Source organism: Hypanus sabinus, chromosome 9 (genome assembly GCF_030144855.1).
Source record: "Hypanus sabinus isolate sHypSab1 chromosome 9, sHypSab1.hap1, whole genome shotgun sequence".
Taxonomy (NCBI): Eukaryota; Metazoa; Chordata; class Chondrichthyes; order Myliobatiformes; family Dasyatidae; genus Hypanus; species Hypanus sabinus.
In genome coordinates, this window is record NC_082714.1 from 67,363,642 (window position 1) to 67,379,172 (window position 15,531).

The 15,531-nt window shown below is 39.7% G+C and overlaps 1 protein-coding gene across 8 annotated transcripts in view; it reads left to right on the forward strand.

Moving 5' to 3' along the window:
* Positions 1 to 12,798, forward strand: part of LOC132399460 (retinoic acid-induced protein 1) — a 106,830-nt gene extending 94,032 nt beyond the window's left edge. For all 8 annotated transcript variants that reach the window (XM_059979826.1, XM_059979824.1, XM_059979831.1 and 5 more), the window contains one exon: positions 11,803 to 12,798. In XM_059979826.1, coding sequence (XP_059835809.1) covers positions 11,803 to 11,826 — 24 coding nt within the window. In that variant the 3' untranslated portion in view covers positions 11,827 to 12,798. The remainder of the gene's footprint in view (positions 1 to 11,802) is intronic.
* Positions 12,799 to 15,531: the final 2,733 nt, after the last annotated feature.

A 15,531-nucleotide genomic window follows, 5' to 3' on the forward strand; every position in this document is an offset into this window, starting at 1 on the left:
ATTAGTAATTTGTATCAGTCTTCACTGTGGAAGACACTAGCAGTATGCTGGAGTTATGTGAGTGTCAGAGGGCAGAGGTGTGTGAAGTTGCCATTACACCCCAAGGTTCAGAAAGAGGTAGCTGAAGAGATTGTGGGGGTACTAGTAATGATCTTTCAAGAATCAATTAATTTTTTGGCATGATTCTATAGGAATAAAAGATTGCGAATGTTACTCCATTCTTTAAGAAGGGAGAGGAGCAGAAGAAGGGAAGCTATAGGCCAGTAAGTCTGACCTCAGTGGTTGGGAAGATGTTGGAGTCGATTACTTGGAGGCACATGATAATATAGGCCATTATCAGCATGGTTTCCTCAAGGAAAAATCTTGCCTAATAAATCTGTTAGAATTATTTGAAAAAGTAACAAGTAGGGTAGACAAAGGACAATCAATTGGTTGATGTTGTGTACTTGGATTTTCGGAAGGCCTTTGACAAGGAGCCACACATGAGGCTACTTAACAAGTTAAGAGCCCATGGTATTTATTACAGGAAAGATTTTAGTAGGGATTAAACATTGCCTGATCAGCAGGAGGCAAAGAGTGGGTCTAAATGGAGCCTTTTCTGGCTGGCTGCCGGTGACTAATGGTGTTCCACAGGGGTCTGTGTGGGACACCTTCATTTTACATTATATATCAATGATTTGGATGATGGAATTGATGGCTTTGTGGATGATCTGAAGTTAGGTGGAGGGACATGTAGTTTGGAGGAAGTAAAGAGGCTATAGAAAGTCTTAGATTAGGAGAATGGGCAGAGAAATGGCTGTGTGAATACCTTGTTGGGAAGTGTATGGTCATGCACTTTGGTAGAAGGAATAAAAGTGAAGATTATTTTCTAAATGGAGAGAATTAAAAAATCTGAGGTGCAAAGAATCTTGGGAGTCCTTTTGCAGAATTCTCTAAAGATTCATTTGCAGGCTGGGTCAGTGGTGAGGAAAGCAAATGTGATGTTGGCATTCATTTTGTGAGAACTAAGATATAGAAGCAAGGATGTAACCTTGAGACTTTATAAAGCACTGGTGAAGCCTCATTTGGAGTATTGTGAGCAGTTTTGGGCCCCTTTTCTAAGAAAGGATGCACTGACATTGAAGAGGGTTCAAAGGGGGCTCACAAAAATGATTCTGGGTTGAAAGGCTTGTCACGTGAGGAGCATTTGATGGCTCTGGGCCTTGACTCACTGGAATTCAGAAGAATGAGGGGTGATCTCATTCAGTGAAAGACCTTGATAGAGTGGATGTGGAGAGGATGTTTCCTATGCTGGGGGAGTCTAAGGCTAGAGGAAATGGCCTCAGAACAGAGGGGTGTCCTTTAGAAGGAGATTAGGAGGAATTTATTTAGCCAGAGTGTGGTTAATCTCTGGAATTCATTGCCACAGGTGGCTGTGGAGGCCAAGTCACTGGGTATATTTAAGGCAGAGGTTGATAGATACTTGGTTAGTCAGCAAATGAAGGGATACAGGACATCGGGCTGAGAAGAAAAATGGATCAGCCATGATGAAATGGTGGAGCAGACTTGATGAGTCGAATGGCCTAGTCTTCCTCCTATATTTTATGGTCCAATGGAACCATTCCCAAATCTAGTGATTCTTGAAAGATGACTACTAATGCCTCCACAATTCTTTGGCTATCTCTTTCAGAACCTTGGGATGTAATTCATCTTCTTCATGTGACTTATCTATCTTCAGACCTCTTAGCTTTGCAAGCACCTTCTCCTGAGTAATAGCAAGCTAATCATTGGGGGATTCCCGCACTACGACACTCAAGACCCTTTGCAGCTTTGTTTTCTGAGTTTACTCCCTGTTTAGAAAATAGTATACATCTTTATTCCCTCTACCAAAGTGCATGATTATACACTTCCCTACACTGTAGCCAGCTTCCCAAGCTGCTTTTCTTTAATAATAGCAGCTACACTCACTTCTGTCCCCTGATGCTCTCAAATTTCAGGCACGCTGCTGGTGTCTTCCAAAGTGAAAATTGATGCAAAATACTTATTGAGTTCATCCACTTTTCTTTGTTCCCCAGTGCTACCTCCTCAGCGTCATTTTTTAGTAGTCTGTTATCTATTCTTGTCTCTTTTTTACTCTTTATATATCTGAAAATGTTTTTGGTATCCTCTTCTATATTATTGGCCAACTTACCATCATATTTCATCCTTTCCCTTATTGCTTTTTTTAATTGTCTTTTGGGTTTTAAAGCATCTCAGACATCTAGCTTGCCACTGAGCTTTGCTATATTGTATGCCCTCTCTTTTGATTTATGCTGTCTTTGACTTTCTTTGTCAGCCACAGTTACCTCATTCTTCTGCTAGAATGCTGCTTCTCTGGGACGAACCGATCCTGCGCCTTCTGAATTACTTCCAGAAACTTAGGCCATTGCTGCCTGCTTCATCCATGTTAGTGTTCTCTTCCAATGAACGTTGACCAGCTCCACTCTCATGCCTCTATAGTTCCCTCTACTCCATTGTATTGCATATACATGTAATTTTATCTTCTCCTTCTCAAGCTTCAGGGTGAATTCTATCATACTATGATGATTAGCTCATAAAGGTTCTTTATCTTGAGCTCCCTAAACAAACCTTGTTCATTACACAACATCCAATCCAGAATTTCCTTCCTGTAGTGGCCTCAACCATAAGATGCTTTGAAAAGACATCTTGAAAGCATTCTACAAATTCCTTCTCTTGGGATCCAACCTGATTTTCCCAATCTGCCTTCATATAGAAATTCCCCATGACCTTTTTATGCGCCTTATCTATCGCCCCTTGTAATTTGTACCCCGCATTCTGGCTACTGTTCTGAGGCCTGTTTATAAATGCCTTCAGGGTATTTTTACCCTTGCAGTATTCTACCTACAGTTGTTCTACGTCTCCTGATCTTATGCCATGTATAAGTATTGAATTTCATTTTTTTTCCACCAACAAAGCCACCCATCCCTTCTGCTTATTTGCCTGTTCTTTTGATACAATATATACCTTTGGTGTTAATCTGCCAACTGTGATCTTTTTTCAGCCACAGCTCAGTGATGCCCATAATGTCATATCTGTCAATTTCTAACTGCACTACAAGATCATCGAACTTATTTTGATACTGCAAATATAACACTTTCTACTCTGTATTCATTACCCTTTTAAACTTTGTCTCTTTGTTATCAGAAGATAAGTTCTTATCTATTTCTAATCTTTGTTTTTTTAATTCCTGAGACCTCCATAAAATCCCCTTCATTCTCCTAATCATTTTGATTAATGCTTACTTTTCAAACTGGTCAACCCAATCCTCAATTGTTTCATTTCAAGTTCCAGATGTGCATTTCACCAGGTCCCTGGTCCCAAAATGGTTTTGTGGAACCCGTCCCATGGGAAAAACACCTTCCTTCTGCAATATTGGTGCCAAAGTCCCACGAATTCAAACCCACTTCTCCCACACCAGTCTTTGAGCTGCACATTTAGCTCTCTGATCTTACTCATCCAGTACCTATTTGTACATTGCTCTTGTGTTACGAACTGTAACGTTTTAGAAACAAACCAACAGCAATAGATTACACCTGAAGTCTGGTTTTAATGTTAAAACCTCTATCTTTATTAGTAACTACTTATAATATAGCAACTTAACCAAGATAAACAAAAGTTAACAGTGTTATGTGTATGTATGCATAAATATAACTCCCAAACTATTGAGCTTGGGGGAACAAGGCTTAGAGTCTTGAGATGGTAAAGCATGAATGTTCAGTTCATCCATGGAATAAATGATGGGAGAGAGATATTTGTAATCCAAGGTAAAATGTAGAGGGAAGGCAATTACATCGAACTCCACAGGTTCCACGATGGTAATTAATAAATATCAGTTGTCAAAGATCCTCCGTCGAGCCGTTCCAGATCCACACACGAATTACCACCAAAGTGATCTGTCACAGGGATGTCGTCTTCAAGGGGTTATCACATAGCATACCCAGGCAAGGGTTAACTTCGAGTGGTCCCACAGGACATTCCTAAATCCACTCCTATTGATTACCAAAGTGACAGCCACACATTCGATGTGCACTGGATCGATAATCAACCCACCCTTGTGGGTATAGCAGAGTTCCAAATCCCCAGCTTCGACAAGCTGGAGCTGCTACCTTTTCCAGGGTTGCTCCTCTCTCTCTCTCTCTCCTTCTGACTCCTGACTGTGACTGTGTGTCCTTGTTTTAAAGGTAAACAAGCTGCGAGTCAGTCAGTGAACAACATAATAGTCCTGCCTCACTGAAGCACTCTTTTAAAGTGATGGTCCACAGTAAACGAAAACTGCGGGTTCATAACACTTGCCCCCAAAAGAGAAAATTTTGATCTAAAAGAGCAAACTTTTAACTGCAAACTACAATATGTAAAACAATACATGTATGGTTATCATATAAAACATTGCAGAAGCGTATACAAATACCAGATTCTACTTCGGTATTAAAAATACATTGCAAGCTTATCATCTGGAAAGAAAATCTGCAATTATATTGTCCTTGCCTTTAATGTGAATTATCATAATATCATATTCTTGCAAAATCAGACTCCAGTTTAACAATCTTCTATTTTTGTCCTTTACCTTACTCAAAACACCAATAAGTTGTGATCTGTGTAAACCACAAGTGGTTTCTGAGCTGGGCAAACATAAACATCAAAATGCTGCAAAACTAGAATAAGTGACAATAATTCTTTCTCTATGGTAGAATAATTTCTTTGATGTTCATTGAATTCCCTTGAAAAGTAAGCTGCAGGATGTTCAACATCATCATTACCCCTTTGTAATAACACTGCTCCTGCCGCTTCATCACTGGCATCCACAGCTATAGCGAAGGGCTTTGTAAACTCGGGTGCTTTGAGCACAGGTTGATTACATGAAATGGCTTTCAATTGATCAAATGCCTCCTGACAAGGTTCTGTCCAAACAAACTTTTCACCATTCTTCAGGAGGTTTGTCAAAGGAGGAGCAATATCAACAAAGTTCTTACAGAACTTATGATAATATCCAACCATTCCCAGAAATCTTCAGAGAGCCTTTTTCCCAATTGGAATGGGAACTTCAGAAATTGCCTGAATTTTTTCCTGAACAGGAGTTAATTCACCTTGACTCACCACATAACCAAGATAGGTTACAGTAGTGTGGCCAAATTCACGCTTAGCTAAATTAACTGCAAGGTTGGCCTGGGAAATCTTATCAGACAGCTTTTCTACTGCAGAGAAATGAGCTTCCCAAGTGTCATTTCCTGTGACTAAATCGGCAATATAGATATTTGTGTGTTCACACTCTCGAATTATGGAATTAACCATTCTCTGAAATGTTCCTGGAGCATTTTTCATCCCAAATGGCAAAACATTGTATTCATACAACCCAGAAGGTGTCACAAACGTAGAAATTTCTCTACCTCTGTCCGTCAATGGAACACACCGATACCCTTTCAACAGATCAATCTTTGTAAGAAATTTAGCTTTTCCAACTTTATCTATGCAATCATCCACTCTAAGGATACGATAGGCACCTGTTCTTGTTAATGCACTTACCTTCCTATAATCAGTGCAAAATCTAACACTACCATCAGGTTCAGGTACAATAACACAAGGTGAACTCCAATTTGAAGTTGAAGGCTAATAATACCATTTTTCAGCATATATTCAATTTCTTGCTCAGCCAATTTATATTTTTACACATTCATATGATAGGGGTGTTGCTTAATTAGTTTGGCATCCCCAGCATTCACATCATGTGATGTGACTGTGGTTCGTTCGATTAGGAATATCAGGAAATAAAATTTTAAACTTAAAAATTAATTCTTTCATTTGTTGTCTTTGCTGTGGATGCAAATGGGCCAACTTGTTATCAATGTTTTCTAAAATAGTCTTACTGGGATGATTGGTTTTAAATGAATCTAGCAGAATCAACAATTACCTTTCCAGGGTCTTCAGTCTCACTGCGGCTGTAAACAGCCACCACAGCTGCTGGATATGTCTCACCAAAGGTCATTTTCTCATAATAAGTTTTTATCATATTGATATGACAAAGCTCTGTTTTTCATTTACAATTGGGTGTTTTGTTTATGAAATTCTCATCACTAACCTGAGATTCAATCTCATAAGGACCTAAAAATCTTGCCTGAAGAGGGTTTGAACTTGTAGGTAACCTTATCTTCCGGCTTAAAAATTCTCTTCCTCGCCTGTCGATCGTACCAAACCTTCATTTTCCCTTGAGCTGTTTTCAAGTTTTGTTTTGCTAATTCACAAACTTTGTACAGCCTGTCCTTGAATGTCAGCACATAGTCTAACAAATTAATATGTAAGTTTTTATTAATCCACTGTTCCTTTAACAAGGTCAAAGGTCCCCTCACTCAATGACCAAATACAAGTTCGAAAGGGCTAAAGCCCAGTGAATCCTGTACTGATTCTCTTGCTGCAAACAAAAGCAAATGTACCCCTTCATCCCAGTCTTTTTACTTTTCAACACAGTATGTCTTAATCATTGTTTTGAGGGTAGAATGAAATCTTTCTAAAGCCCCTTGTGATTCCAGATGATACGCAGATGACATAACTTGTTTAGCTCCCAGTTCAAAAACTACCTGCTGGAATAATCCAGATGTAAAATTACTTCCTTGATCAGACTGGATTTCTTTAGGCAAACCAAATAAAGTAAAAAAAAACCATGAGAGTGTTTGATACAGTTTCAGCTTTGATATTTCTGAGAGGTACCGCTTCCAGGAATCTGGACGCTGTACACATGATAGTCAGCAAATACTGATGGCCAGCTTTAGTCTTTGACAATGGACCAACACAATCCACTATAACTTTAGAAAAAGGTTCACCGAATTCAGATATAGGCCAGAGTGGGGTCACTGGGGTGACCTGATTGGGTTTACCCACAACTTGACAAGTATGACAAGTCCTGCAAAAGGTCACAGCATCTTTCCTCAAATTAGGCCAGAAAAATTCTTTCATAATCCTGTTTACAACTTTATTCACACCAGAATGGCCACCTAAGGGAATACTGTGGGACAAAGTTAAAATCTCATTCCTATAAACTTTAGGAACTACAACTTGGTGAATAATCACCCATTCCTCACTTGCAGGAATATCAGGTGGTCTCCACTTCATCATTAACACTCCTTCCTTGCTATAATACCCTACTGGCACTTTCTTAATATCATCTGAGAGAGCTTGTTCTTTTAATGCTTCAATCTCAGGGTCTGGGTTTTGTTCTGCTATAAATCCTTCCTAGACAGTGACAAATCTTTCTCCTCAGATTTACTACCTGAATCCTGTTGAAACAATGGAGGCAGAAAAGTCCCTGACAAGTCATCACACCCTGAATCCCAATTTTGGCTATCATGGGTAGCAGAATCATGCTGCCAGAACTATCTGACTTCTTAGCCATACTTGGAGTTACTGCACAGGAAGGATAAATGTTAAAATCCATCTGTGGTCATCGGTTGTTGTCAGCTGCATTGCTGGAACAACTTTACCATCTGCTTGGTCATTTCCTAACAACAAAGAAACACCATCAACTGGTAAACTGGGCCAGCGCCCTATTTTAACAGGTCCTGACACTAACTCCGACTGCAAAATTACTTTGTGTAGAGGTACAGAAACAATGTCACTCCCAATGCCTTTAATAAGATTTACATCACCAGTGTTCATCTCATCATTAAACTTAAGAACACTGTCTAATATAAGTGACTGAGAGCCCCAGTATCTCGAATTTTCACTGGTATCGGGGTTGACTCTTCCTTTACTGATACAAATTCATCTGACATAAAATGATCAAATCCTTTCTTAACTTGGTCAGACTCCTTAGTCCTTGATTGAGCCTCAAGTGTTTCCACCTTAAGTGTTTCCACCTGCTGAATACAAGCATTTGGGACTGCCTCCTTTTTCTTCTTCAGGATGGAAGAATTGGCCATAACATGACCAGCTTTCCTACAATAGTAACAAGTAACACCAGAATATTTCTCCTTCACTTGCTTCCCTTCATCCTTACTTTTATCACTAGCCTCAGATTTAATTTTTGGTTTACCCTGGTTATCCCTGCTACTCTTTTGGAAGCTCTTACTTGGGGTAAACTTAACCTTGTGGGTTAAAGCAGACTCCAGCAAAGTGGCGGCATCCTTTTCACCTTTTAAATTCTTCAATTAAAACCAACTCTTTCAAGTGGTTGAAATCACCATTCACATTGTTAGATGTTCACCATCTTTCAAAACACACAAACTTCTAATAAGCAAATTCCACATAAGCCTGGCTCACAGATTTCCTCAAATTTCTAAACCTTTGCCTATAGGCTTCTGGAACCAATTCATAGGCTTTGAGTACAGCCTGTTTCACAATGTCATAATCAGTTGCCTCTTCAGAGGCTTATTCAGAGCAGAATAAGCCTGCTGGGCCTTACCCTTAAATACACTCTGTAACAAGAGAGACCAGCTTCCTTCCAGCCAATTTTGACTCTGAGCCACCTTCTCAAAATGCTGAAAGTACTTATCAACCTCAGCTTCATTTAATGGAGGGACCAATTTAACTTCCTGACTGGCAACAAACTTCTCACCAGGGTCAATCACTAGAACCCTTTGCTGCATTTTCTCTACCTTGTCCAACTTGAACAGCCTCTGTCTTTCTGCTTCCTCAGTTTCAAATCACCTTTTTTCCTGCTTCTTCCCTCCGTTTGTCTTTTCCTGCAGCTTTTATTCTAAGTCTCTCTTGGTCAAACCTTAATTGGTCCAGCCGTAACTGGAGCTCGGCGTAACTGGTTTACTTTCAGGGAACAATTCTAATACTTCAGTGTCAAACTTCCCTGAAGAAATATAGTACTCAGCTACCTTCCTCTGAATCTCTGGCTTTGTCATAGACCGATTTATCGAAACAAGTCTCAGCTTTTTAGCAATAGCCACCAATTTGTCTTTTCTGGTGTCCCCTAATTCCCCAGGATCTGGCACTTCCAGAAATGCCTCAATATCTATTGCTGCTGATTTCCTCACACAATTAAATCAAAAGAGATTTCCCCAGTTAAATCAATAATTAATCAATCAATCAATTATCCAAATTTGTTCATATCCCGGGCGAGCCCCCAATTTTGTTTGCTACTGTAACATTTTAGAAACCAACCAACAGCTATAGACTACACCTGGAGTCTGGTTTTAATGTTAAAACCATTATCTTTATTAGTAACTACTTATAATATAACAACTTAACCAAGATAAAGAAAAGTCTAAAAGTCTTTAGTCTTTGTGACAGTAAAAAGTCACCAAAGTTTTATGTGTATGTGTGTGTAAATATAACTCCCAAACTAGGGGGAACAAGGCTTAGAGTCTTGAAATGGTAAAGCATGAATATTCAGTTCATCCATGGAATAAATGATGGGTAACAGATATTTGTAATCCATGGTAAAATGTAGAGGGAAGGTAAATACGTTGAATTCCACAGGTTCCATGATGGTAATTAATAAATATAAGTTGTCGAAGATCCTCCGTCGAGCCATTCCAAATCCACACACGAATTACCACCAAAGTGATCTGTCACAAGGATGTCGTCTATAACTGATTACCACATAACATACCCAGGCAAAGGTTAACTTTGAGTGGTCCCACAGGACATTCCTAAATCCACTCCTATGGATTACACAAAGTGACAAATTCAAAATAGCAGCCACAAATTCAATGTGCACTGGATCGATAATCAACCCACCCTTGTGGGTATAGCAGAGTTCCAAATCTCCAGCTTTGACAAGCTGGAGCTGCTACCTTTTCCAGGTTTGCTCCTCTCTCTCTCTCCTGACCCCTGATTGTGACTGTCTGCGTCCTTGTTTTAAAGGTAAAGAAGCTGCGAATCAGTCAGTGAACAACATCATAGTCCTGCCTCACTGAAGCACTCTTTTAAAGTGACAGTCCACAGTAAACGAAACCTGCAGATTCATAACACTTGTAACAATCCAGGGATTATTACCTGTTTGTTTCTGCATTTTAATTTATTCCTTCCCTGCTCAACTTTCTTCAGCAGTACTTCTTGTTCTTCCTATGTCCTTGGTACCCACATAGACAGCGACAAATTGATTTTTCTCCTTCCACTCCAATTTCCTCTGTGGATCAGATGAGATGTCCCGAACCTGGTATCAGTTGAACAAACACGAGGAAATCTGCAGATGCTGGAAGTACAAACAACACATACAAAATGCTGGTGGAACACAGCAGGCGAGGCAGCATCTATAAGGAGAAGCACTGTTGATGTTTCAGGCCAAGACCCTTCGTCAGGACGCTGAAGAAGGGTCTCGGCCTGAAACGTCAACAGTGCTTCTCCTTATAGATGCTGCCTGGCCTGCTGTGTTCCACCAGCATTTTGTGTGTGTTATCAATTGGACAAAACAACCTTCGGGACTCTCGATCCTTGTAACACTGGATTATCAATTCCCCTGACTACAGTATCTCCAATTACAAGTATATTTCTCTCTCTTCTCTCCTCCCCTCTTGAATGGCTCCTTGAACTATGGTACTATGGTTCGGTTGCTCATCCTTCCTACAGATCTACTCTCATCCTCTCAGGGAGCAACAATCTCAGACCTGAATTCTGGCTGCTCCAGCACTACCTCCTGGGTCCCTTACCTGCTTCTCTCACAGTCACACCCACTTGTCCCGAACACAGACCAAATGTGGAGTAGTAAGTGCAGCCTGAAACGGAGAATCCAGGGAACTCTCCCCCTTCCTGATGTGTCACAGTGTTTGAAGCTTAGGTTCCAGTTCATCATCTTTGACCCTGAGTTCCTCGAGCAGCCAATGTTTCCTGCAGGTGTGGTCTCCAGGAACCGCAATGGGGTCCGCCAGCTCCCATTCATGCAGCTACAGCACATCACCTCATCCTGCATCCCTATTTTAATTTGTTGTCATTTGGTACCTTTTTAGTTATATAAAGCTAATATTATATAATGAAAAAAATCTGTTTGTTGTTACCTGCTATCCATCCATGCTCCTTTGCCAAAGTGTCTCAAGCTAAAGCCTCAGATCTTAGACTCCTCCACTGGCAACACAAAACTCCCTCTTCCTCTGCTCACCAGAGCCTCAAAGTTCCCACTCTTAACACTAACCAATTCACACAATGACTGCTCCACTTAAACCTAACTTTTTTTCATTGATCTTCACCAATTTTGTAATAAACCACAATATCTGAAGCCTGCCTAAAACATAAGGTGACTATATTGAAGCAGACTGCAAGGGAGAAACTGTTATTAGAATTAATATAGAATTACCATATATAACAAATATAAAGTTGTTGCTCCTTTCCTCCCAATGATCCAGTGCAATGCCTGATGTGGTGGTAAGACAAGCATCAGAACCAGATTTGCAGACATGAATACAATTTGTGGCCGATAGTCTCACACCTATTTATCGCTGGTAATTGCATACTGAATCCTCCCTCTAGGAAGTCTCAGGAGTTGCTGTTCAAGCTCCACTTTGATGTATGTAACAATATCAATGGAAGGAAATATATTTGCTAATTTCTGCGAAGCAAGGAATCGTATATAGTAGCCAATGATCAGATAGAAAGTTTTGTTCAGAATTAAATATTGACTCAGATGCAGAAAATTTTCCAATAAAGCAATAGGGACAATACTTGCATTGTTACTTCCATTACTGGAATATGAAACCATGGTCAATCTTTAAATCACAAATTACGTAGTGTATTTGTAAGATACAATGCTTTTGTTCATGTATAGCCTATCATACACTGTTGTATTACTACTTTGGCATTTGTAACTAATTCCGTATTTTCTCTTTTTAGAGCATATTGTCTAAAATACTATAACAGCAGGAAGGCTCTACTGTGCCAAGTGATGTTATCCCATATGTGTTAAACCAGACTGCAGTGAATGAATGTATTGTCAAACAGTGCAGTTAAAAGGATGGAAGGATCAAACATTGTAAAGCAACATCAACTATCCCACAATGCCAAGAAGATACCAATAGATTGACGTTCTCAACCATTGAATCCTTGATGTATCTTTCTCCAGTGGGGGGTGGGGAGGGGTGTGGGTTGGGAAAGGAAGGACAATGGGTAGATAAGGTTTCTAGTTTAATTAAACAGCAAGGTGCCTGTATCATCACCAAATTCAAGAAACTTAAAGTCATCAGTTGTCTTAATGTTGCTGTGCAGATAATCTTATGGAGTGGGATCCAGGGAATCTTGCAAGGGAATGTGAGGGGGTTGCAGAACCATACTAACCTGCAGTCTGCTATTAAATGATTTAAAAAAAAGCTTTGTGAATGAGCATAGTCTAATTTGTTAGAGTTGGTAATGATATACATTTTGGAACAAGGACTGCTGATTGCCTTGCTTTTTTTTAAGTGGTTGAGCTCACTGGTTATTTTATACAGTAAAAGGGTGATGATACCCATGGCCCTTCCAAAGGAAGCACTATGGGAGATTAACTGTCTGACTCACAAAGTGCAAGTATTCCCTTTATCACATGTGACAGTGTTTATTGACTTTTAAAGTTAATTTTTTAAAAGTTTGTTTTTAAAAAAGGCAAAGGAGGCCAACTGGCATTGTTATGGAGACATTCCCAATATGTCAACTTTGGAACCAGGAGGAACTATTCTTTCTGAAATTATTCATGTATCCATGTGAAAATAATCATTGAAAATTAATGGTGCCAGATATGTCTGGGTGGTTTGATACCCATTGGGAACTGATCCACAACTCTTAAGCTTTCTTTCAATGTGTAATGTATTGTACATGTAATGCAATGACAATTTTTAGGAATAAAAAGCTGCAGGAAGCAATCTAGCAATGGGTCGTTGTAATTACCATTTTCCTGAACTTGGTGGAATTGCTGGATTTAAAAAGTGAAACAACAAAAAGAATTATTTATTGGTTTGTAATGCCTAGAATTTCCCCCCTCAAAGGGCTGCAGTTGCTGAGGGCCAATCATATCTGAAACAATTGATTTTTTTAAAAATAAGCAATTAGGAAGTATAGGGAAATAAATGGAGTTGGCTGTGATTTGGTTGAATGATTGATGCAGTCAAGTTCAAATTCAATTGTCATTCAACAAAATGTGAGTACTCATGACTACAACCAAATGAAACAGTGTTACTCCAGGGCTAAAGTGTAAAGCACAGTACAATTAAATCTCACAAAAACTTAACAGCCCAGCTCCCTGGACCTATAAATGTTGCAGCAGTCTGTAGTTGAACACAGTACAGCTTGTCTTCTGTTGAGCAAACACTGGAGTGCAGACCCAATGCCACCAGCCTGGACACTGTAGTTTGAGGCCTAGTCCTTGCTACGACCAAGGCTACGCAGCTCCCCCACCATTTGCCAATAAACCAGACTTGCGGCATTCCACGTTACTGATGTCCATCAGGGTCTTGCAATCACAAGAAAAGCAACTAAGGCAATTGCTCACTGTTAGATTGCACACCAACAGCCTCTTTGTAGCAGCAACAGTATGGTCTGCACTGTCCAGCTGATGGGATAGACCTGTAGTACTTTTAAGTCCTTAATGTCCAGCAAGGTCTTCAATTATTAAACATATTTCAAAAACGCCAACAGCACCTCTAGTTGGCTCTGTGGAGTTGCTGCATATGAACACACCATCTTACCAGAAGTATGATATCAGGTCTCAATAGTTTGCTCCTGTTAGACACAGAATCACATAGCACTAATACCTATTATTTCCATGAAACCATTAGGTGCCCATTATACTCATCTCATTTATTCCATAGGTTTTTATGCTTTGGCAATTCAAATGCTTGTCTAGATATGAGATATGAGTTCCTGCTTCCAAAACCCACTCACATTGTTTTTATATTGTACTGGTGTCTAGTGACAGGTGAATTTGAGGATGGAATTGGGTTGGGCTATGTAATCCTAATTGTTAAACTGGTACCACTTCATGCCAGGCTCAAAGAACTAGATAACTGCTGAGCAAATGGAGCTGTATCGAGGATGAAGTGGGGAAACAAAATTGGCGCAATATGGCTTGCAGAATGGAGCAGAAATATCTACTACCACATTTATTTTCTGGTGAATAGTTATTGCCAATATTAGTGTGCAAATAGAGGGAGAAAACTGTTTATTCAACATGAGCTTAGTTGAACAAAAATGAACATCCTTTACAACAAGCCTTTCAATCCTGGAATCATTTTTGTTAACTTCCTTTGAACCCTATCAATGTCAGCACATCCTTTATTAGATAAAGGGCTTAAAACTACTCACAGTACTCCCAAGTGAGCCCTCACCAGTGCTTTATAAAGACACTCAGGAACACTAATCACCAGCAGCCAACCAAAAAAGGCTTCCTTTATTCTCGCTTTTTGCCTCTTGCCAATCAACCAATGCTCTAACCGTTTCAGTATCTTTCCTGTAATACCATGGGCTTTTAACTTGTTGAGCAGCCTCATGTGTAACACCTTATCAAAGGCCTTCTGAAAATCCAAGTACATAACATCAACTGACTGTCCTTTGGTTATAGCGCTTGTTATTTCTTCAAAGAATTCCTAACAGATTTGTCAGGCAAAATTTTCCCTTAAGGAAACCATGCTGACCTATATGACCTATTTTATCATGTAACCTAAAACCACATCCTTTGAATACACTAAGTGAATAGGAATTTGGCAAGCTTTGTTGGGCTGAATGGCCTGTTCTGGTCCAAAACTTTCTAATGTTCTATTGTTTTTGACATTTGACTCCAACATCTTCCTAAGCACTGAGATCATACTAACTGGCCTACAATTTCCTTTCATCTGTCTTCCTTCCTGAAGAATGGAGTGATATTTGCAATTTTTCATTCCTCAAGAATCAATTGATTCTTGAAAGATCATTATTAATACCTCTACAATCTCTTCAGCTACCTCTTTCAGAACGCTGGGGTGGGGGGGGGGGGTAAACCATTTGGTCCAGATGACTTGTCTACCTTCAGACCATTCAGTTTCCAAGCATATTCTCCCTAGTAATGGCTACTTCACACTTCTGCCCTGACTGTCAAATTCCAGCATACTGCTAGTGTCTTCCACAGTGAAGACTGATGCAAATTACTTATTCAGTTCATCTGCCATTTCCTTGTCGCCCATTATCACCTCTTCAGCGTTATTTTCCAATGGTGCAATATCTATTCTCACCTCTCTTTTACACTTCATATATCTGAAGAAATGTTTGGTATCCTCTTTAACGTTACTGGCTAGCTTAACTTTGTATTCCATCTTTACCTTCTTAATGACTGTTCTTAGTTGCCTTCTATTTTGAAAAGTTTCCAAATCCTCTAACTTCCCACGAATTTTTCTCTATTATAAGCTCTCTCTTTGGCTTTTATGTTGGCTTTGACTTGTCAGGCACATTTGTGTCATCCTGCCTTTAGAATACTTCTTCCTCTTTGGTATGTAAGTATCCTGCGTCTTCTGAGTTGTTCTCAGAAATCCTAGTCATTGCTGCTCTGCCATCATCCCTGCCAGTGTTCTTCTCCAATCATTTCTGGCCAACTCCTCTCTCATGCCTCTGTATCTCACTTTA